Consider the following 22850-nt stretch of genomic DNA (forward strand, 5'->3'; position numbering starts at 1 on the left):
TGATATTTGAGACAGGACGTGGTATGAAAGCTATAGTGAATCACTCCAACTTGGCACTTAGTGAACAGTTGGCATTTGAAAAGTTAATGAAGCATTGATCTTTGCAAATGAACAATGCTGTTTTTCTGTGAATGCCTTTGAAATGAAAGGGTACCAAAGAGTTGAGAATTTGGAAGCTCCCTAACAATTTGGATTCCGTTTCCATTTTTCATCAGGATTTGCTGGATTTGTTTGCTCATACAGGGTTGGAGGTGATGGAGATTTTGATAAGGGTGAATAACAGAGCTATGAATGTCTTCATGAAAGAGAACAATAAGTTAAATCAATCTGTTATCATAGATCTTATTTTCCCTTCTAGTGAGGAGACTATCAAAAATGTTTTAACAATATTAATAAACTGTTTTGCTGAAGGCTAGGAAAAGAAGTTGGTTTGTGACTGACAAGATTATGAAGAGAAGCATGCCTTCCCCTACCAGTAAGAATGGAGTGAATTTATGTTGAAAATTGACAACTGATGTACACTAAGTGGCTTAGAGGAGAATTAATTTAATGGGGAGATGGAGCATTGTTTGGCCTTTTCACAGTTACAGAGATCAAAAAGACTGGCAGAATGCCTATGCAATGAGGAAAGAAGTTATTAGTGTTCAGGAATCAGTGTCCCTCAGCAGTTCAAAAGCAGAAAACAGGGAAGAGGTCATATGAATGTCAGGAACAGCTAATTCATTGTTCTAAATTATGTGATGTTGTAAAGAGAAACTGTTATAAGGTAATGAATTATAGTTTTATGAAGTGACCACATTCAGTTCATATAGTATTTTAACCCTCCCCCAGTCCTGTTTTAGTGATTTTTTGTTGAGATTTTGTGAAAAGGACTCAAGTCACAGAAGCAGTAGATTATCAGGACTATATAAGCAAATTGTGGAATATGTATTGAATGATGAAACCTATGAATTGGTCTCTAAGCATGTTGTTAATATTTCATACAACAAAACTAAGATGTGGTTAATGGACTATTTGTTTGAAGGTATTATGGGTAAACAATTATGTAAATCTTTGGCAGCAGAGTCACCTATTATCCCAGCATTATTTAGGATTCTGAAAGTGCATATCGGTATAAATAATTTGCAATACAGACCTACAGTAGTCTTGCGTGGATAAAAATAGAAGGGCTTGCATTGTTTATTGACATTCAGTTGAAACAGTTTTTTTAATAATAACCCTTGCATGCTACATGTTTATTGGCATTTTTTACAACATTTACCCAAGTTGATTAAATAGAGAAAGTATGTTTGTGACAGCTGATGTGAAAGATTTTTTTGTCTTGTGTACCAAATCAACACAGAGTCTTAAATGGTTCAGTGCAGCTATGTCCAAGGATGAACATCATATAAAATTGGATATTAATTTATTTTTATTATTATGTAGTTTAATGGAAATAGCTTTAGAAATAATATTATATTTTTAAAGGCACGTTTTATAATTAAAAGTGATCAGTAGCTATGGAGGCAAGATGTGGTCCAGTATAAGCAAACACTATTACGTGGTACAGGGAGACAAATTTTATTTTGGAACGCCCCTTTAAAATGTTTTTCATAGTTATACTTGCACTACCTGGATTGTATTTTATTATTTGGGAAGGAGACGAAAAACAGCTTAATCAGTTTATGGAGTTTATGAATGAAACAACAGACTTTTTGATATTTACATGTCATTCTAATAGAAATAATACACATTTTTTTAGATATTATATTTTCAGGAGCCTACCTTTATTAATAGCTATTTGCATTTGCTAGTTACCGCTCATTATGGCAGAAGAGAAGCCTAATTAAAGGACATTTAATAAGACTTTTCCAGACAAATCTCTAAGGACACTTTGAGAAGGAACCTGAGGTAGTTTGTGAAATGTTTAAGGAAAGGGATTAACTGGTAGATTTGGTACACAGTGTTTTGGTTGAAATAAAGACATGTACATTTGTAGGTATTCCCTTAATTTTATTGCAGCCACATTCTGTGGAGTTGAATAAGGGAGATAAGGCTGACCGTACTTCGACTCATGCTAAGATTTTACCATATGACAATAAACAGGATCTGATGAGATGTATTATAAAGAAAAACTGGGATTTGACCATATCAAAGAATATACTAAATAAAAGTATAGGTGAGGAGCCGTTATTTGTTAATTAAAAAAGACCTAATCTTAAGGAAAAAATGGAGAATGGGTGGAATACGGAAAGCAGTCTGAATAATGGCAATACATGTATGGTTAAGTGTGACAGTTGTAGACAATGCAAGTTTATTAATGACATTTCTAATATTATGGTTGCTATTTATTCTAGGACTATAGATTGTAGGGGACTATGCAAATGTGGGACAAAATGAGTAGTGTACATAGTGTGAATTTCCTTACTTTGGGAAGGTAGATCATCAGTTAAGGCAGACAATTTATGAGCATGATTACAGCATAAGCAAACATTTGAAGGAGTGCAAAATTTTAAAAGGGTTTTATTTTAGATTTTGGAAAAAAATGTGTCTAACTTTAGGAGGATGGGATTGGGAAAATGCAACTGAATATAAAGAAATGTTGTGGAAGTTATAATCAGATGCCACATTAAAATCAGATTTAAATGAAAATGTTTCCATTAACTCTGGACTGAAGATGTGTCCTGCTAAACTATAACAATATGAGCTAACTTATAATTCTATATAAGACTCTGAGTTTTTAACCATATGTTTGTTTTAAATTAAGTAAGTTTATATGTTTAGGTTATATGATTTGTATCACATCATATGATTTGTATTTAAAAAGTGGTTTAATTGCATGAAGTATTATTCTAATGGGTGGAGTTGAAAGCACTTAAGTTTTATTTAGTTGTTTGGATGTCAACAGTTAGATTTTTTCTTTGATTATAATATTTAAAGTGCCGTATGATGTTGACCTTGCATGTATCATATAGACTGAGTATACAGATATGAAGTTCATCTGTAATAAGCCCACTATGACTTCTACAGGAAAACACTTATAAAGCCAATAGGCCCAAATACCAAAATTCTAAAAGTGGAAAACTTGAAAACATTCTAGCCCTCAGCATCCCCATATCAGAAGCGCTGCACCCCCAAACTCCCTCATAATTACATACACCATCTCCGAGATCACACTATAGTGCAGAAAGGTTAGTTTCACCTGGCCCTGCTGTACCATCATTTTATCAAATTTTCTGTGTTGGCATTTTCTATTTGGCATAATGCCATTTGGTGTTATAAATCTCTCTTTCTACCATGGTGCACTATGTTGACCTTGTAGATCTGTTTGGTTTATATCCTTTGGCCTCCATGTTGTGGTTGTCATACATACCACTGTTTCTCTATAATATGGTGCCTTAGATAGACTGAGACTGGAGAGAAGTTTGGCTTTGTTATTTTAGATTTACTCTCAGACTGAACTCATGGTAGGAACACTGTCCACATTACAACAACACGGCATTACTGTTTTATTGGATTTACACTTTAATTTTACTTATGCTGACTAACCCAATGTGAGAGTATGATTTTTGGGTATGCACATTTCAAACTGTAGGCTAGACTCTTGCCCCACAGTTTGATCAGTTCTTACCTGGATATCTTGGGTCCATGTAATCTCACAATTGACATGTCCTCACGAAAAATTTTTATTTTTATTTTTTTTTTTGAAAGATGCATTAATTGCTGTCTTTCTTATGAAGCCTTATTTGGACCTACGTAGTCTTTTGGCTTATGCCCTCATCTCCCACATTGTCTTTTTAGTACTCATTTTATAATGCAGATGAGCATATAATAAAAAATACAGAAAGCCGCATCTCACTTTCTTTAAACTGGCTGCAGAACAAATAGCTAAACCACTTACTCATATTTTTAACCTCTCCCTAAAATCAGCCACTGTCTCACAACTATTCAGACAAAGGTCAATATTCCACTCTTTAAAGTCATTTCACCCAAAGATCTAAAAGACTACATTCCTATTGTCAATGTATGTCCTATAACAAAACTAGTCAAAAAATTAAAATTACTATACAAACAACTCTACATCACAGCAATACCTATGGCCTTCTTACATGATACACAGCATGGCTTTCATAAGGGCTTTAGTACATTTACTGCTATGGTAACAGCCATATATTCAATCTACTGTAGCCTGAATGATGCCAGAACTATGGCAGGACTCTTTGTAGGATGAATAGAGCCTTTGAAGATGTTAACTATAACTTGCTGGTCAGTAAGCTTCTAGACTTACCTCTGATGATAACATAGTTCACTGGCTGCAGAAATATCCAAAGGATAGAACCTTCCAGAAATACAGTAATACTCCCTTTATTATGAGTGCACTTAAGACAGGAGTACTAGAAGGATCTATATTTGGTCCACTTGTTTTTTTTCTCTTTGCCAGTGGCCTTCCCCTAGCACTTTCAAGTATTGCATTAGTAATGTAGGCAGATAATATCCTTATATTACAAACCAGTGCAAACCATGCACATCTGCAAAAAAAAAAATAAATAAATATATATATATATATATATATATATATATATATATATGCAGGATAACTTTAGTCAGCTATATACTCAGTCTTTTAACAGACTGCTAATAAACCCAAAGAAAACTAATACAATGATTTTTCTTCACAGCCAAGAAAGTGGCCACTAAATGTCCAGATTTTAGCAGAATGTCCAGATTTTTGCCTTCTACTTTTGGTTTAGCTCCTCATAAAATTTGTGATTTTCTGGCAAATCACTGGGATGGTTTGAGCATTAAAGTCATAAATAAAGACATATATTTGAGTTTCAGACTTCAAATCCTGTACAAAATGTATGTTAACACAATCCCTGTTATTCTAATAATTTTCTAAGTTTGTAACAGCAATATTTAAAATCTGTCCCTATTTTTGGGCCTTTGTCCAGATTTCTAGCACTAAGAGGTTGAGAGGTATGTTATTTTCGACAGCCAACTAATTAATAATAAAGGGAATAATATCCCAAATGTCACTGAATATAGGTATTGGGATCTTACTCTTGCATTCAGATAATATCACAAATAAAGTCCTCACATAGAAATTAAAACTCTGTTGCAAAATCAATTAGCTGTTCTCTTCTTTAGGCAAATTAGCAATTGTGAAAAACTGGGGTATGTTCTCCTATTTCTCACCCCAGATTACGCATTGCAAAAACTAAAATCTGCAGATTTGACTTCTTAGCAGACCCCTTTATGCACAACTGCCAATTGATGAAAAATCAAAATGGCAACATTCCTACTGAGGATACCGATCATCAAGGTACTAAAATAAAATTATGGCCCACCTCTGAGTACACTGATCATCAATGTACTAAAATAAAGTTATTGCCCAACTCTTAAAATGAAACTTCTCATACAAGATTACAGTTGTAGACACAGAATCACCCAAGGCGTCTGTCCCATTCTGGCATGGCCACCTTATAAAAGCACTCCTGGAGAAAGAGACTTCTCCAACCTGGAAACAGCATCCCAGAACCATTTTCTGATATTAAAAATCAAGAAACATTAAACCTCTTCAAAGATGCTCTAAAATAACATCTCAAAGCCTAATCCAAATGCAGTTGCTTCTATGACTCTCATATGATAAGGCAAGCTACATTCTAGACCGTAACCAAGAAACTCTCAATTTAATATATTGTTACTATCAGATGTATGGCATTATTACATCATGTATGTATTTCTACTGGCATGAGCTATGTAGAATTGTAACTGTTGATAGTAATATCTACCTCACTGATTTTGTATACAGATATAATCACATTAATTGTATATTTCTGCCATTTTGCTGCTTCTTTGCTTGATGAGCACAGGTGGTGGATGAAAAGGGTCAGCAACCCAGATCACCTACCCAGTTCCCAAGTAGTAACTAAATAAATGTAGTGTTAAAAACAGGGCTGATAGGCATTTCAATTAACCTGCTTCACAACTGTGATAAAACTAGGCAAGTATACACCATTTTGAGTTAGCAGACAACACAAACATAACTACCACCTTCTTCCTCCTTATTTTAGTTTTCCTATTTCTTGTAACCTTAAATATCGAGGGGAATTCATAAAGGCTACTACAATGTGTAGACTATGTCTACACTTAGTGCAATCTTTCCAAGTGAATAGACATCACAAGAAATATGGTAGGGATGTTCTTAAATACGGATCATGAACATTTAGTGTACACTTAGTGTAGGCATTCATGAATCCGGCCCCCTATGTATTTCAGCATAACTATCAATACAATAATTAGCATTTCACCGTTGTTCAGGACAAGCTATATAACACCATCCTCATACTTATTTATGCATAATTAGTTTGTTGAAAACTGTCTGCATCAGGGCTTTTGTGGTTTGACTATGATAAAGTAATCTTTTCATCTGATGTTGCTGAAACTTTTTGTAGAATTGAATACGCAACCTTGTAATTTGTGAAAACAAGACAGTATTACAGCTACTACCTTACCAGAGTATGAACACAGCAAACATCTAACACAGCACTCTTTATTCTATGGGCAGGTCTAAAGACATTGTTGGTCATAGATAAGTTATGAATGTGCGCATTTCTTAAGCATTTCTGGCAAATGATAAAATAGGAATAAGTGCTATAATAATGGAGAATGGTTGTACTTACTACAGACTGAAAAGAAAATGTGGATTATACAAAAAGACTGAGACATTAGCTGTGGCATTTAGCAGTACTCTGAGACAGTAGCTCACAGGAATGAACAGTGTAACTTTATAGAGGATATAGATGTTAGTGAGGAAATTGCTTCTGTTCATGAAAGAGTTAACCACAGAAAAACACAGAAAACAAGAGACATGCATATCACCGTCACAAAAAAGGGACTAGTGTAGCATGATATAATGATAAAAACTTTAACTGCAGATGATATATGTCTGCAAGATAGCAGACATTTAACTGTGCAGTAATATCTTTAATTTGAGGGTTTTTTGGGGGGGCAAAAATGATATGGTTCTGTGGCACAGACACATGTTCTAGTATCACTGTCTTCTGTGGTCATTCTAGTCTACAAATTGTAGGAGTTAAGAGTAGGGAAAATTACACATTGACTTTAGATATACAATAATGGGCAGGGTGTTCAGCCTGATAACTTTGTAAACTTTTACTAATATAAACAAGATAGCAGACTTATCTGAGTAAGTTGAACAGTATGTTAGAGAAATATGGACATCATTACTGTGGAAGATTTCATTTGTAATGTTAGTGTTAAAAATTTACCACAACACGTTAAAATATAAAGAACTTCCAAAATATAACAATTTACTGGATGAATTAGATGCAAACTGTTTCATCAAGTATGATTTATTGATTGTTTCATAAACTGAAACAAGATTCCTTCTCTATATCTGGTAGTTCCCACCAGAATTTTTAAAAATCTGCAATTTAAAATCAGTATTTGTTGTTCATTCAGTGAAAGAAGGAATTGTTCCTTCAGTCTGAAAAAAAAAAGATCTCACTTTATCATTATACAAAGATGATTTCTCAGCAGACTATTGTCCTCTTGTCTAGTTTATCATTTCCCAAAAATGCTTAAGAAATGTGCAGATTCACAGCTTATCTTGATCCACAATATCTTCAGACCTGTCCATAGAACAGAGAGTACTGTGTTAGATGTTTGCTGCATTCATACTTTGGTAAGGTAGTAGAGCATTGGATGCTATTTGCCATTATATACTTAACATTCTTGTAAAACACATCCTGCCACTTACTGCCTATAAATAGCTCACTAGTTACTTAGACAACAGCCACCAAACTGTCAAATATATGCCTTGTCTCATTCCCTGGTACTGACATTTATCATGTCTTAGCGTTCAGTATTACAAGTTATTTTCTTGACTCTTTTTATGAAATATGTGGCTAACCCGTTGGGGTGTCAAGTGTGCATAGTCACAGATGATGCAGTTATACATACTACTTTCTGAAAATTCCGTATTTTCATTGGGTATGTTGGTTTACATCTTAATAGTGTAAAAGAAAGGCGTGTTCTTTACCATGCAAAATTATATACGTGCAGTGATACATCAATATACTTCTGCAGCTGTTGGACGTAGCATTATATAATTTGACATTCATGCAGTCGTTCATCTCAGTCAAGTTACTTGGTGAAATAACGTTTTGTTTCAAACAAAACTAATCAAAAAAGTTGTTCATATCAATAGAATAAAGTTGTTTCTACTACTCAGTTCCAGATTGTCCATTGCAACTATAAACGTGCTGTCTGTACTTTTATTTTGCACATTTATCTCCTGATCTACAGTGACCCCTACTCAAAAAACTTGAGCAAGAATATATTGAAATATATCATTCATCGCACATGCCTGTATAGGCCAAATGGCTTGAGATGAGCCTACACTTATCTTCAGTCAAGGCAAAATTCATCCATTAAGTGACCTTATCTTCTCTAATGCCTGTCCTTAAGCAGTGACCTTAAGAAGGATAAATTTCATTGTGAACTTTGACCCTGATCTAGATCTTTGTTCACATTCATACAAAAGATATGGTGGCACATGCTGCTATAATTAAGGTGTATTTCAGACAAGCAGCATTTCAAACTGACTGCAAAGGAATGTTTCTGTACATGTGGTATAATCTTGTAATCTAGTAAAATTATAGGATTTCACAGTTTATGTCATCAGTGTGTTATCTCAGTATTGTAGGACGTATACAATGTTTAATCCTGTTTATAGCATTTCTTCTTAAGGATTTTGTTTTTATGCAAGTCATCTTTAGCTTTTCCTGCTGTATCACTTTATATGTAGTCAACTTACATGAGTTAGATAATTAGATGATTGTATGTATTTAACGTGTACAGATTTTCAGTTATCACATATGAACATTTTTTATGTTAGTTGGAGCTATCCATGTAGTTAGTTTTCTGTATATTATGAATCACTGCTTTGTTTTATCCATATTGTCTTTTTGTAGCTTCTCTTCCTGGGACACCAGTGACAATGGTATTTTTCCTTGTTAACATTTCCACTGAACAAATATAATCAATAACCTATCAATGAATAAGTAACAGCAAAATGGTTTACAACATCAGTAGGATATAAGCAGTCAATTGTACACATAAATATATTAAAAAAATATGTTATAATTTATTGATTAGATAATAAATGATATGACATTTGGCTCTATGTCAGATTGATTGTTGTATATTCCCACAATCCTAGAGCCATCTGCAGAACTCTTCCTTTGCTCAATACATGGCAGTAAAAGTATGGATTTAGCAATGCAGCTGGACAACTGGCAAAGTGAGGTATACTTTCAGACATCATAACTAAATGTTTGGCATCCTGCTTCACAGTTTGACTTGTAGGCCCACTTCTACAATGTCTCTTGTGATGCATTCAGTATTTAGCTCAAAAAGACATGCAACTTATGTTTCTTTTACTGACATGTTTGCTTTTTTCTCTTTTCAGCTTAAATGCTGTGGCTTTACAAACTACACTGATTTCACGGATTCATACTATACTCAACATAATAATGGTAACTACCCACCCTTCTGTTGCAATACCACTTCAAGTACATGCACTGGGAATGACGCTGCAGAGAGCAAAGTGCAGGTAAGGTAGAGAGTCTATGGTTTAGTGTGTTATGTTCTAGTTACACAGATGTATTCTTTCTGCATACATACCTGTGAAAATTAAAAGCTGCTGATCAGAATGAAATGTCCATTATTTGGTCCAGAAAAAAAAAAAAAAGAAAAGAAAAGAAGAAGCAAAATATTATAGGCATGCTTTTCTGTTTCATTTTAAAATGTCTTCAGAGGACACAGAGTCTACACTAAAGAAACAAGTGACTTTATTTTGGGGCAGCACTATTAAATATTCATGTATGATAGTGATATAACACTATCACAGGGCTGGCTGCAGCTTTTCAGCAAAGTCAGCAGTCACAAAAAGTTGGGGGACTCAACATTTGTTATAGAGTTGGAGCTATATTTTGATAAATAGTGGACTTTTTATATGCTGAAAAAAGCTTTACCACTCACTGAAGTATACGTATTTTACTGTAAACAAAATGATCTAACAAATACATTGACCATTCTAACGAGCTACTTCCATGATGTTTATGATTTTCTTTTGACAAGAATTATTTAGTCTTGTCTGATGTAAGATGCTTGGGACAATGATAGAATGACATTAGTTTTGTAGTAGTGATTATATATAGTGGACTGTAACATGGAAATATGGATGGGCATCTGATGACCTTCTGAGCTTTGAACTTTGAGTCTGTTTGCTTATTTTATGTTTAGTAACAATGTTGGCATACTAACTTAGGCAAAACATTTTCACACACAATCCAGCTATGAAGCAAAGCAGAGCCATAGCTACACTATGTCTGTCACCTGGTACAGTTTACCAGTCTGATGCCCCATCAGCTTTTAGTTGAAGGGCAATAAATAAATAAATGATGCCCTAGCTATGTTTCTGCAGGAAAAAAAAAACATTGTATATTTGCATCATAATTTAGTTAAACATAAATAATGCTATAACTTGAGATTCATAAACATTAACCCCGGCATTCATGAAGCTCAGCACAAGGCCGGCGTTAGGCTTGCGCTGACCATGCGGCGTGAGGATGGTGCAGTAGCACCAAATGCATAGTAATGAAGGTGCACTGCCGACACAGCCACGTGCACAGGAAAGGAGCGCAAGTGCATAGGGTGTGTCGAAGTGCCGCATGGAGGCATGGAAACGGCAGCTGTCGATGTGCAACTTAAAATGCTTACATATAACAGATTGCAAGATAGTAACCACATCAGTGTCCCTGGAGACTGAAATGTATGCAAAGCATGCAAGAAAGTACCTGTGAACACAAAGTGACGAAGCAAACAGAAATGCATGGTAGGGAATAACGGGCCCCTATCCCGCGAACAAATGACATGGAAGACCGTGCGGCTGTAGTCCAACGCAGTGTAGATAGCCATACCAAGTGGAAGTGAAATGCATCATATGTTAGCAATCCACCAGTAGGTACATCCAGCCCAATGGTGAGGGTCACCAGCTGACCCATAATGTGAGGGAGGGTACACAGCTGGGCAGATGTGTCCATAACAAAATACACGAGAAATGTAGATATCTAGAGACCGTACGTCCGAATTATATCCCACAAGGCATATAATAGTCACATACAAAAGGTATGTCCATATTTCACATATCAAATGTAATAGGAAATAGAATAAGCATGTAAATGAAACAGAAGGAGCATGCAAACAGCCACAACAATAAGGACACATGTAGGCTGAAAGGAACAGTATCATCCGTACCGTCGATTAGGATTACCACCTGTCCCACTTTGCAAGTGACAGTCCCTCCTTGGGCAGTTGTATCCGGACAAAAACCTGTAACAATGGCAAATGTCCTGAGATTATAGGACAAAATTATTCCCTATACGTTATGTAATAGTTGCATTAAACAGGTTCTCTGTATCTAAATTACATAAATGTTATAAGAAACAGAAAAAGCAACTGAACTGCTACAAGAATAAGCTTTGATATAGGCAAGAAGTCTAAGTTCTATCCTGTATGCTGCCATGGGTATGTGTCGGCCTGTAAAATGTGATGTGTGTACCAAAAATGTCCCACTTTGGCCAATTGAAAAGGTGGCAACCCTACCGTCGACTGTGGGGAGGTGTTGTCCACTACAGTCGGATATGTGTACGGAATATATCCCATACTGGACATAGGAAAAGGTGGCATCCTACCAATGAGTACAACAGGCCGCCAAAATCCAGAAGTCAGCGGTACAAGCCAAACTTGTCAGTATGTGTCACAGTCGAATGGGTAGTACCCGGGTATACCAAACATGTAATGAAAGAGAAGTATGGGCGTGTACCTATGTGCATGAGGTATAGCATGTGGAAAGCAAACATGGCAGGGTAGTCCACACAACCATACAGGTACCAGACACATGTAGGGTATTCAATATGTCACTCTGGCCGTGTCATGGGCCAACAACCAAAGCACAGATGTATGGGGTGTGAGGAATCTGTGTGTGTGGGGTGGATGGGTAATGGTACAATCCTCCAAGGCAATACTGTGTCATATGCAGAATAGGTGAACCGGAGGTGTATGAGGGAGCAGCAGGTGAAGCTGAAAGAAACACAAACACATGTATAAACAGCTGCAATACAACCAGACAGGCCATACTGTAGAACACAATCCCACAAACAGATGAATATTGAAATGTGTGATACAAATGTATAGATATGTCACTGGCACATACCCACAGATTGGTCCTGATGGAACTGGCCATAACAAATGCAACACACCTGGATTTAACTGGCCATAACAAATGCAACACACCTGGATGCATAATGGACTACGCAGCATCCCCTCCACATCACACAACCTGCTCCCGTCCCTGAGCGTCCACCAAATCCAACTATACTAGGCCCACTGATGTGGTGCAGCCACAGCTACACATAGTGACCATTACGCATATGTAGTAGCTAGTGTCACCCTAGGCGGTTGCAGGATTGCACACGACCTCAGCACATGTTCGTAACTCCAAAATGATGTTCGGTATACCTCTTGTTGTGGACCGGTACAATTCTTGGATATCCTTCATGGGATACGTAACTTGTGTAAACATTAGTATGGAAGACACAAAGTCCAGTCCTGTAGATATCTGGATAGAAGTTGGAATGTGCATTAGAGGTGTACGACACTGTCCAGCCTTAAGTGGTCATGCATAACCTACTACCCATTATCAAACACTTGCCCGTGACGCACATGTCCCGACACGAATAAGCAGAAATATATTGTACACATTCACATAGTGGCAAATGGTATAAGGGTGATGAAGGCACTGACGTAAACAGGATAACCCTGATCTACTGTGTGAGGGACACTTAATGTGTGTGTAGGTGTGACAGACCATACCTGTCAACCTCTGACAGCAAGATATCTGGACAAAGCCATGAATAAAAGTATACCTGTCAGCCTCTGAGAGCAAGATATCTGGACAAAGCCATGAATATAAGTGGGACAAAGGCCCAAAAGTATGGACAATTTGTAAAGAAACTGAGAAAGTTGATAGAATAACATTCTGCACATTGGCATTAATTTCCTGAAGTGTATAAAGTCTGAAACTCAAGTGTCTGTTATTATGTTCTGACTTCAGTCTTTAATGACTAGCTACTGATTTGCCAGAAAATAACAGTGTATTACAGAGGTGCGTACATATTTACAGTAACAAACCTTCACATTTGTTTACTGTACCACTGCATACCTGTAGTTAATTCATGTCCAAAATAATAATCCTCGTATGAATGCATACAGGAAATAGTCAAATGTGAATAGGAACACCCCTCACCGTGGATTATGTATTGTAACCACCCCCACCCATATTTTGTATTGCCAACATAAAAAACTGCTGACAGGTGCCGAAAGACCTGTGTCTGTAAACACAGGTAAACCTCTATAAAATGGACAAATGCTGTCCATGTGCTTCGTCTGACATTTGAACTTGGTCAGGGCAGTTTCGTTCACCAGGAGGACAATCCTAAACCCAGATCACCAGGGGAACACCCTGACAATCAAAGACTTATATGTGCCAGGACTATAAGCCTTGGTGTTCTGCATATCCTTGGAGTGATTAAATATGCAGCTTGGGTCCAGAGCAGTAGGGAATAGGGAATGTGTAATATGTAGTACCGCGGTTTTCCCAGCAGGAGAATGGATGCCTGTGTTGTAAGTGAAGCGGTGAGGCATATGTTAATGTAGCTATGTACTATGGGTATGCATATAAATGAGTCAGAACACCAATAGTATAGTGGTGACAGCATCCGGCCAACGTGAATGCAGTCCCGGGTCAACTACGACTTCAGCACATATGAGTTAATGAATGCGTGTGTGCTGTAAAGACATTTAAATATGTAAAGGTGAACATGTGTTTCACATATGTCCGTTAACCGGATTACAGATATTGTACTGGTACCATCACAATTAAGAAAGCCCACGTAAGCACAAAGACTTAGTAAACATATGTAACCCACAATAAGGATATGCAAGTGCACTTGCGCGTGTGTAATCCGCTCACAGCGTAGAAAATAAACGCTGTTTTCTACACGTTTATTTATATATCTATATATGGATATATATATTTGTGTATAGATATATATCCACAGACTTAAACTAAATAAATATATGAAATAAAGAATGTACAGACATATATATATATATATATATATATATATATATATATATATACACACACACACACACACACACACACACACACACACACACACACACACACACACACACACACACACACACACACACACACACACACACACACAATTACATTAATTGATATATACATAACAAACACAGAAACATTTGTCCTTGTAGATATAACACATGTACATAAAAAGGCTACACGTCATAGCTATTATGGATAGACATACAGACATGCAAGAAAGGTAAATACACTGCTGCTTTCCAAACCATTGCCCAGAAAGTACCAGTGTGGCAAATCTGCAAGTTCTACTATTTAAACATGGATATAGGTGTCCTTTGCAGGACTCCAAAAAGTGTTGTCTAGCAGCAATGGCCACTAATTATCGACGCTAAGGAAGTCACATCGGCAGCTACAATATAGCTGTACATGCAACAGTAGCTTGTGCAAGGGTAATAACACATGGATTGACAGAATGTATGACACATGTCCTGATACGCGGAGAGTGGATAGTGCTTAGAAGTATCTTCATACTTTATTATCGCTCACATTAAATATGTCTTATGACTACTGTGGAGGGGTGTCAGGTATGGGAATCATGGGTATGCAAGAATGTGCCTAGGTTCACAGGTGTTGGTTGGCACAAATTTATTAGGTCCGCCCTATAGGAGTGATTAATATTCCTATGTGGGTATAGCACACGCCTATACCTTCCAAACATGAAGAACCCATCTACTGGATATTGTGTAAACCATTGTGGGAAGACGTAGGGACTTATGTCAGTGTCATGTAAGCGATTATCATGGACGTACATGAGTACAAATAAGATGGTAACCATACCTCTGAACCTTTCAGAATAAGACAGCTGGACAAAGGCATATTTAAATAAGTACAAATAGGGGCTATGTTAAATATTCCTCTGACAAAGTTAGAGCATTGATAAAATAATGGATAATTCATTAGTATAAATGTTTTGAGGGTTATTAGTTATAAACTACTAATGTCTGTCATTATTATCTAACCTCGCAGTCCTTAATGACCTGCCACTAATCTACCAGAAAGGCACAATAACAACAAAGAAGGAACAACATTATAAGTCTAAGTTCGGGACATTTACCCAACATGTATACAGTTGAGAGGTATGAAGGTAACCCTGTCCTAAATAAATGTACAGAACTAGTGATATCAGGTGGACAGGTGTGAAGAAAGACAGGATGACAAATGACAAAATATGTACAAGTCAAAAGCATGTACCTCGATAAATGTGAATAAATACTTATGCCCTGTGATAGTCAATGTGGAAGGTTAATAGTGTCCCTCAGGGTGTTATGCAGTGTCCCTGATACAGTGTCCAATCTCCCACACTCGCATGTGAGTTCTGCCACTGACGGACATCGCAAATACCGGCGAACACATAAGGTAGATGATAGCATAATATGTTTTGATTAGCACCTGTTGGCTTTTGTGAGAAACACAACACTCTTGGTGGGTGTGTCCTGCAAAAGGAATGTAATGGCATCTGGCCTGTGATTTCTTCTTGTGTGTAGTGGTGTAATGCAATGATATATCTTGTATCAGAAACAGATACATGTGATAGGAAACAGTATTATCGACTATACTACTACAAGAAAACTCTGGAGGTATGAAAAGCACTGAAGTAGTCAGTTCAGTATTAACCGCAGGTATGTTTTGACATGTCATATGTCACAGCTGGATATATAGTACCTATAGGGCTGTCACCGTTACAAATGATGAAGGTGGGAGCTGCTTTGTAGAAATGTCAGACATAGCAGGTCAAACCATACCTACAGCCATGCATACTCCACAAATAGACATATTAGCACACAGCAAAGCTTAGGCCAGGGGTCATGGAGCCTTGGCCGGCGTGTACGAGTAGAGGAAGTGTAGAACAAGGCAAGATGTCTGCCGAGCTATTCAGCAATATCCTGTAGGGGCGTGTAAGACAGCCCCTAAACCGAACGTTGCACGGACAATGTTAGGATATGCAAATTACCCCATTTGTAGGTGAAAGCTATGCAAATGATGTAAATCTGCAATACATGTAACAGTAAGCTGTCTGTGCAAGAGTAGAGTTATGTGCAGAAATGTACTCGGATGTTAACCGAGTTACGTTCTGCAAGTAGCTAAACGGAGCAATGTCAGCTGCAAATAAAGGATGAATACAGTTGAGGAAGCATGCCAATGGCCAAATATAAGACCAGTGGCATATTTCTCCATTGTAAATATAAAACTCTATTTGTCCTCCCACAATCTCCAGTGTGTAAGTGTAGCACAGCAGCGCGAAAACGCGCTGCACTTTTAAAACAAGAGAAATATTTAAAATACACATAGACGTTGTAATTATCGTTAACAGTTAGTTTGCCATGCAGGTGAATGTCAAGCTGAAGACAAGATGGCTACTGAGTACTGGTTGCTATGTGTGGAAGCGCTCTGTCAGAGATGAAACCAAGCATTAGTAAGCAATCAGATGCAATTGAGGCTGAGCATAGTGAATCACAATTTGTCATGCCATATGGGCCAAGCCAATACAGTGGAAGCGTAGGCTAAGGGAACTATCAGAGTAGAAGATAGGTGACATCATGAGTGTGTATGTATAATCATGAGTGTGTATATATAAAACACTGTAATCCTATCGCAGCAATGTGTCACATGTTTGCTGTCAGTTACTCATCAGTGGAAGGGGCGTGTTATGATCTATCCTAGGTACAGTCAGGAAACTGACGGTGTACACCATGGATATCACTGAAGTTTCATGCAAACCTGCTGTCAGTGTGTTCACACCTGTGTGCGCCTGTAAGCCCGAGTAAGCATGTGTGCACACGTGTCAGCCCGTGTGCACACGTTGAAGAGCAAGTAAGCTAGTGTAAGCATGTTGAAGCTCGTGTAATGTCGTGTAAGCCAGTGTGTGCATTTGTAAGCATGTATAAATCTGTACTACACACATCACACATGTACTGCACACTCTGAAACACATGCTGCCAGTAATACACACGTCAGTCAAATGGCACATGGATGGATAATAAATCATCAGAATCAACAGTGCTGTAAACTATACTACATTGATGGTCATAATTGCAATGCATCACGCCTGCTTACATACACCTAGAAGGATATCACACTTTGTGTTAACTACATTTTAACATTAATACAGTGCTATAAAGCCACCCTGAGCATCAGCACCATGTTAGTCTGTTCCTGCATCTATGTTACACATTACAGATGGTGGCACAGGTGTCATCATATGCACAGGGTATGGTGTTTCCTTTCCAGAGCCTGTCATTGAGCCATCCAAGCAACATGTAAGTATGTGTGTGTGTGAGGGATAACAGTGTTTGCATGGCCCAATGTTGATGCAATGTGTGTGTGTATGTGTTAGCCCTAGCTGTTTGTTTCATGTGTGTGTCTGCATGCACACAGTTTCAGCATGTGTCATGCATATACAGGAGGTTGTGGGACAGTCACAGACCATACCTGCCAGGCTGTACAGATCGCCATTACTGGCCATGGACACTCCTGCATGCATTCAACAATATTCCAGTCCTGCACCTGTCAATGTATACACATACATTCTTGGGATCTGTATTACAACCTGTGGATAAACGGGAGTCAGTAATGTTAACCTGATTTGCATAGTAGTAGTCAGGTAATACATAGTCATATGAGCCATACTCATCCTCCAAAGTAACAACCACTGCTGACTGTTGCTGAGATGTGCACACGACCGTTTAAAGGTGCTGTACTATCATTGTTGTCAATGTCCGTTGTAATACCCAGCAATAGAATAACTAGAATAACTGGTCACTACACAACTATAATCCAGGATCACTACAGCACACAGTATGTGCACTATCACAGAGCCATGATTTACATACATCAAAGGTGTTCACATACAGATAATGCAGCACAATCAATAGTGCTAATATCCACATACATATCAATATCTATCTACATTACATATATAGAAATAGAAATACACACAGACACACACTTGGCAGGGTTGTGATCAGAACACAGACCTAACTACCTTATCACACTACAGCATTACGCATGTACAGAACGCGCTACCATGATTACTAGATCACAGCATTCACACAAGCATATGTCCAGCTTGCTGGCATCAGCATCAAAGACAAAGACACCGTGAGGATTCTACTGAGAGTGAATAGTGTAAAAGCAATGTACTGTTGTCATGCAGCGGGAAACTCTCACACACACATACACGTGGCAGGATTGGGATTAGAACACAGACTTAACTACCTTATCACACTACAGCACTACGCATTTACAGAACGCGCTACCAAGAGTACTGAACACAGCACTCCCAGAGGCATACTTCTAGGTGGGTGACATCATCCTTAAAGGCAAAGATGCCAATAGGGAATATATGTGGTGTGAGGCATCTAAAAGCATTACCGTGTCCCCAGGCAGCTGGTAACACACACACATACACACACATGCACACACACACATACATACACACACACACACACACACACACACACACACACACACACACACTTGGCAGAGCTGGGAGTCGAACATACACCTAACTACCTTATCACACTACAGCAGTACGCATTTACAGAACGCGCTACCAAGATTACTGAACACAGCACTCCTGGAGGCATACTTCTAGGTGGGTGACATCATCCTTAAAGGCAAAGACGCCGATAGGGAATGTATGTGGTGTGAGGTGTCTAAAAGCATTACTGTGTCTCCAGGCAGATGGTAACACACACACACACACACACACACACACACACACACACACACACACACACACACACACACACTTGGCAGAGCTGGGAGTCGAACATACACCTAACTACCTTATCACACTACAGCAATACGCATTTACAGAACGTGCTACCGAGATTACTGAACACAGCACTCCCAGAGGCATACTTCTAGGTGGGCGACATCATCCTTAAAGGCAAAGATGCCGATAGGGAATGTATTTGGTGTGAGGCATCTAAAAGTATTACCGTGTCCCCAGGCAGCTGGTAACACACACACACGCTTGGCAGAGCTGGGAGTTGAACATACACCTAACTACCTTATCACACTACAGCAATACGGATTTACAGAACGCGCTACCAAGATTACTGAATACAGCACTCCCAGGGGCATACTTCTAGATGGGTAACATCTTCCGCAAAGGCAAGGACGCCGATAGGGAATGTATAGAGAGTGAGCAGTCTGAAAGCATATTACTGTCCCAAGGTAGACATCGACAAACACATGGCAGTGTCGTGATGGGGTAACTAAATATCTACGAAGCCCCACAACAACACTACATAGATACGGGACGTGCCACAGACAGTACACCCTGCAAGATGGTCAGCCAGTGTGTTCAATGTAGACATCCATCGTGACGTTATAAATGGACATCTGTTGCTTGGATGTCCACCATCGCTATACAGGATGTCAATGGCCATGCCCATACACAGAGGCACAAGGTGCCACTGGCCATGCCCACATGCTTAGCAGTTGCAAAGGGCCATCATGCATGCACACGGATTCTAAACACGTAAGGGCGCAGTTTGGAATGTACTGTGTGTCCAACTACACAACAGCATACTGGGCATGCTCACACAGCAGTTGCAAAGGGCCGTCTTGCATGCACACGAATACTAAACATGGAAGGGCACAGTATGGTATTACTGTCCCCACGTACATGACGGCCACTCACATGTATTGACCAGTACACACTCAGGAGCCATCACAGATGTCTCAGGTGCAGATCACAGAGGTACACACCGCAGTCTACAATGTAGCCCTCAGACACCACCATGTCATTGGACCAGCAATGCATCAACACAACACCGTGTGACACATGACCAGTGGACTGCACATAGGTGTACAGCAACCATGCAGACTACACATGTACCGACAGGGTTCCATCATGTGTTATGCATTGCAATGATACCACTGTACATAACCAGGTTGGCTCTACACATAACAGGGGCCCTGGGTCTTACACAGCTGTGACAGATGACTGTCGCTGTACACCAATGAACACACATGTTCAGATATGCCATACATGTAATTGCAGTGGATATGTGCATGGGCCACACACATAACACATATGTACATAGCATAGCTTTTGCTGTCCTCCGTGCAGACAAGTGGCTACAGCAATCATACGCATGCAAATGGGAGGTGGGTCCATGGCTGTTGAATGCCAACAGTACATGAGGTAGCAATGTTGACCGAGTACACATTCCCTCTGTACTAGTTACCCATGACACCCTTCATATCATACAACAGTCCATGTGTTATGTATGTCAACACACATGTCCTCCAATTGCAATGCATACAAACATGGCTACATGACAGGCATGTAGGACCAACACACATGTACAAACTGTAGTGTGCATACAGCTGCCATGCATGTGCAGTAGCTGATGTGTGTAACTCATCTGTGGCCGAACTATAACATGCAGTTGCAATGCAGCCCTATCATTGACACCTGTATATGATGACATACTGACAGTATGGTAGGATGTACATTAGGTATGGATGGATGTGTGTACGTAAAGTGGTGATCCACCTGTGTAGATGGATGTTCACCGGGTATGGCTCACAGGTGTGTTACATGCCATCATACCATTACATGTGCAAACAGTATGCTATGTTACTGTTACCTGACGGTGAGGACATAATACCTACACAGCGGTCAGGTGTTACTCACTGTACGTCACTCGACACTTGTAACACTTACATCCTCCCTTGTGCATATAGCAGCACAATTGCCGGACATAGCGTTGGTACACATAATGCGACCAATACTGCTGCATGTCTGTCAGATGTACCATCACATAGCAGGTGTATCATTCACAGTACTGCCATGTGTGTTTGCATGTGTGACCATATATGCCACATATGGTGGGGAATACATCCCAATTGTGACACACCCCTGTACACTGTTGTAGACATCTGTACATACTGCAGTGTGGAAAGCATGATGTAGGCAGGTGTGGTGTGTGTATCACACACATCAGCTATCCGTATGTGTATGACAGTTGTGGTCTCCACAGTGTGTGTGTGTGTGTGTGTGTGTGTGTGTGTGTGTGTGTGTGTGTGTGTGTGTGTGTGTATGTATGGCTGTCTGGTGCATGGAGTGTGGGTGCATGCTACTATACGGAACACACAGGATTCCAACCCCTCATGGTGATGCAGTCAACTACCCTGTTGATGCCATCGGTCTCAGCCGTACTGGCTACCTGTACATGTCCCTTCTCTGTGTCGTGTTGTGTGGGTGCACAGTACTGTGAGGGGATGACCACACAGGCAAGTGCCCTCACCTCAACACTATGGGGTGTGCGTTATAGTGTTGTCAACCCCGTGAGTGTGGGCATGTTCCTGTACTGTGACAGGGTATTACTGCTACACACTGAGGCCTCATGCTATCAAGTGGCCTCTAACGTTATCATTGTCCAGACTGCTATGTACAACCTCTGCACCATGTCAACATACCTGTGATGTGACCTGGTATGGATGTCACGTCGCTAGCCACTGTAGCCTATTACACTGCACACAGGCTGCTTGATCAGTATATGTGTGGACATCCGTGATATGTTAGACTTTCCAGCGTTCCGGTTGAGGCTATGTATAGCATGCTGAGATTGCCATACGTGCCTGTGAGTACTCCACAGTTACACATGGGAGACTGCAAACACTGCTACCTGTAGACACATGCAAGTAGACCATAAGGAGGTAACCTGGGTATCATTACCAACATGCTGTTACTGTTGTTACTGAGATACATACTGTGAACATATAACAATGCATGCTACACCTGTACTACATGGTTGTGCACATATAACAATGCATGCTACACCTATACTTCATGGTATGTCTGGTGCATGTCAACAGTACACAACCAATGTAAAATACACATCTCTTACCATTCTTACACAACTATCGTAATATACACTTCCCTCACTAGTCGTACACAACTAATGTAATATACACATCTCACTATTCTGTTCACCCTTTGCATCAGACCATTTGAGCATGACCCTGCACCAATGGTGTGGATGACAGGGATGCAGCACAGGCTTCATCATATGCACAGGGTGATATTGTGTGCCAGGGGCATAGGCTGCACCAATGGGTGACATCATGTGTGTGGGTAAGGGCCGGTGATATGAATGGACATGTCTGTTTAGTATGCATGTGGGTGTTGTGGCACCCTACAGATGTGTTTGCTGTGTGCGTGTATGTGTGCACACAGTTCTGCCTTTTGTGAGGCCTACACAGGGGTATTATTGACAGCTCCAGATTGTACAGACCAGGTTGCATAGCTCACTGTGTCAGGCCACGGCCATGTGACCTGTGCCTGCCAGGGGTTGCACGGGCACTACCAGGCGGAGGTACAGATTGGCCACTGTCTGACGACACATGTCCACTGGAACCGTGTCCCCACTGGGAACGTCCAGGGCCATGTCCACATGGCCTGCTGTGTCCTGGTGTGGACAGCTCAACACCAGCTGCACTGCTACTGCTACTGGCACTATGGGAGCGGGCATGTGAGGTGGTACGCTCACGTTGACCTGCACCAGGTGGTGTAGCTGGCCTATGT

The 22850-nt window shown here is 39.4% G+C and overlaps 1 protein-coding gene across 2 annotated transcripts in view; it reads left to right on the forward strand.

Moving 5' to 3' along the window:
- TSPAN1 (tetraspanin 1) overlaps positions 1–22850 on the forward strand; it is a 167163-nt gene that overhangs the window by 88160 nt on the left and 56153 nt on the right. For both annotated transcript variants that reach the window (XM_044085944.1, XM_044085945.1), the window contains exon 6: positions 9476–9619. In XM_044085944.1, coding sequence (XP_043941879.1) covers positions 9476–9619 — 144 coding nt within the window. The remainder of the gene's footprint in view (positions 1–9475; positions 9620–22850) is intronic.

The sequence above is a fragment of the Protopterus annectens genome, chromosome 10.part0, assembly GCF_019279795.1.
Source record: "Protopterus annectens isolate FY-2018-M chromosome 10.part0, PAN1.0, whole genome shotgun sequence".
NCBI lineage: Eukaryota > Metazoa > Chordata > Ceratodontiformes > Protopteridae > Protopterus > Protopterus annectens.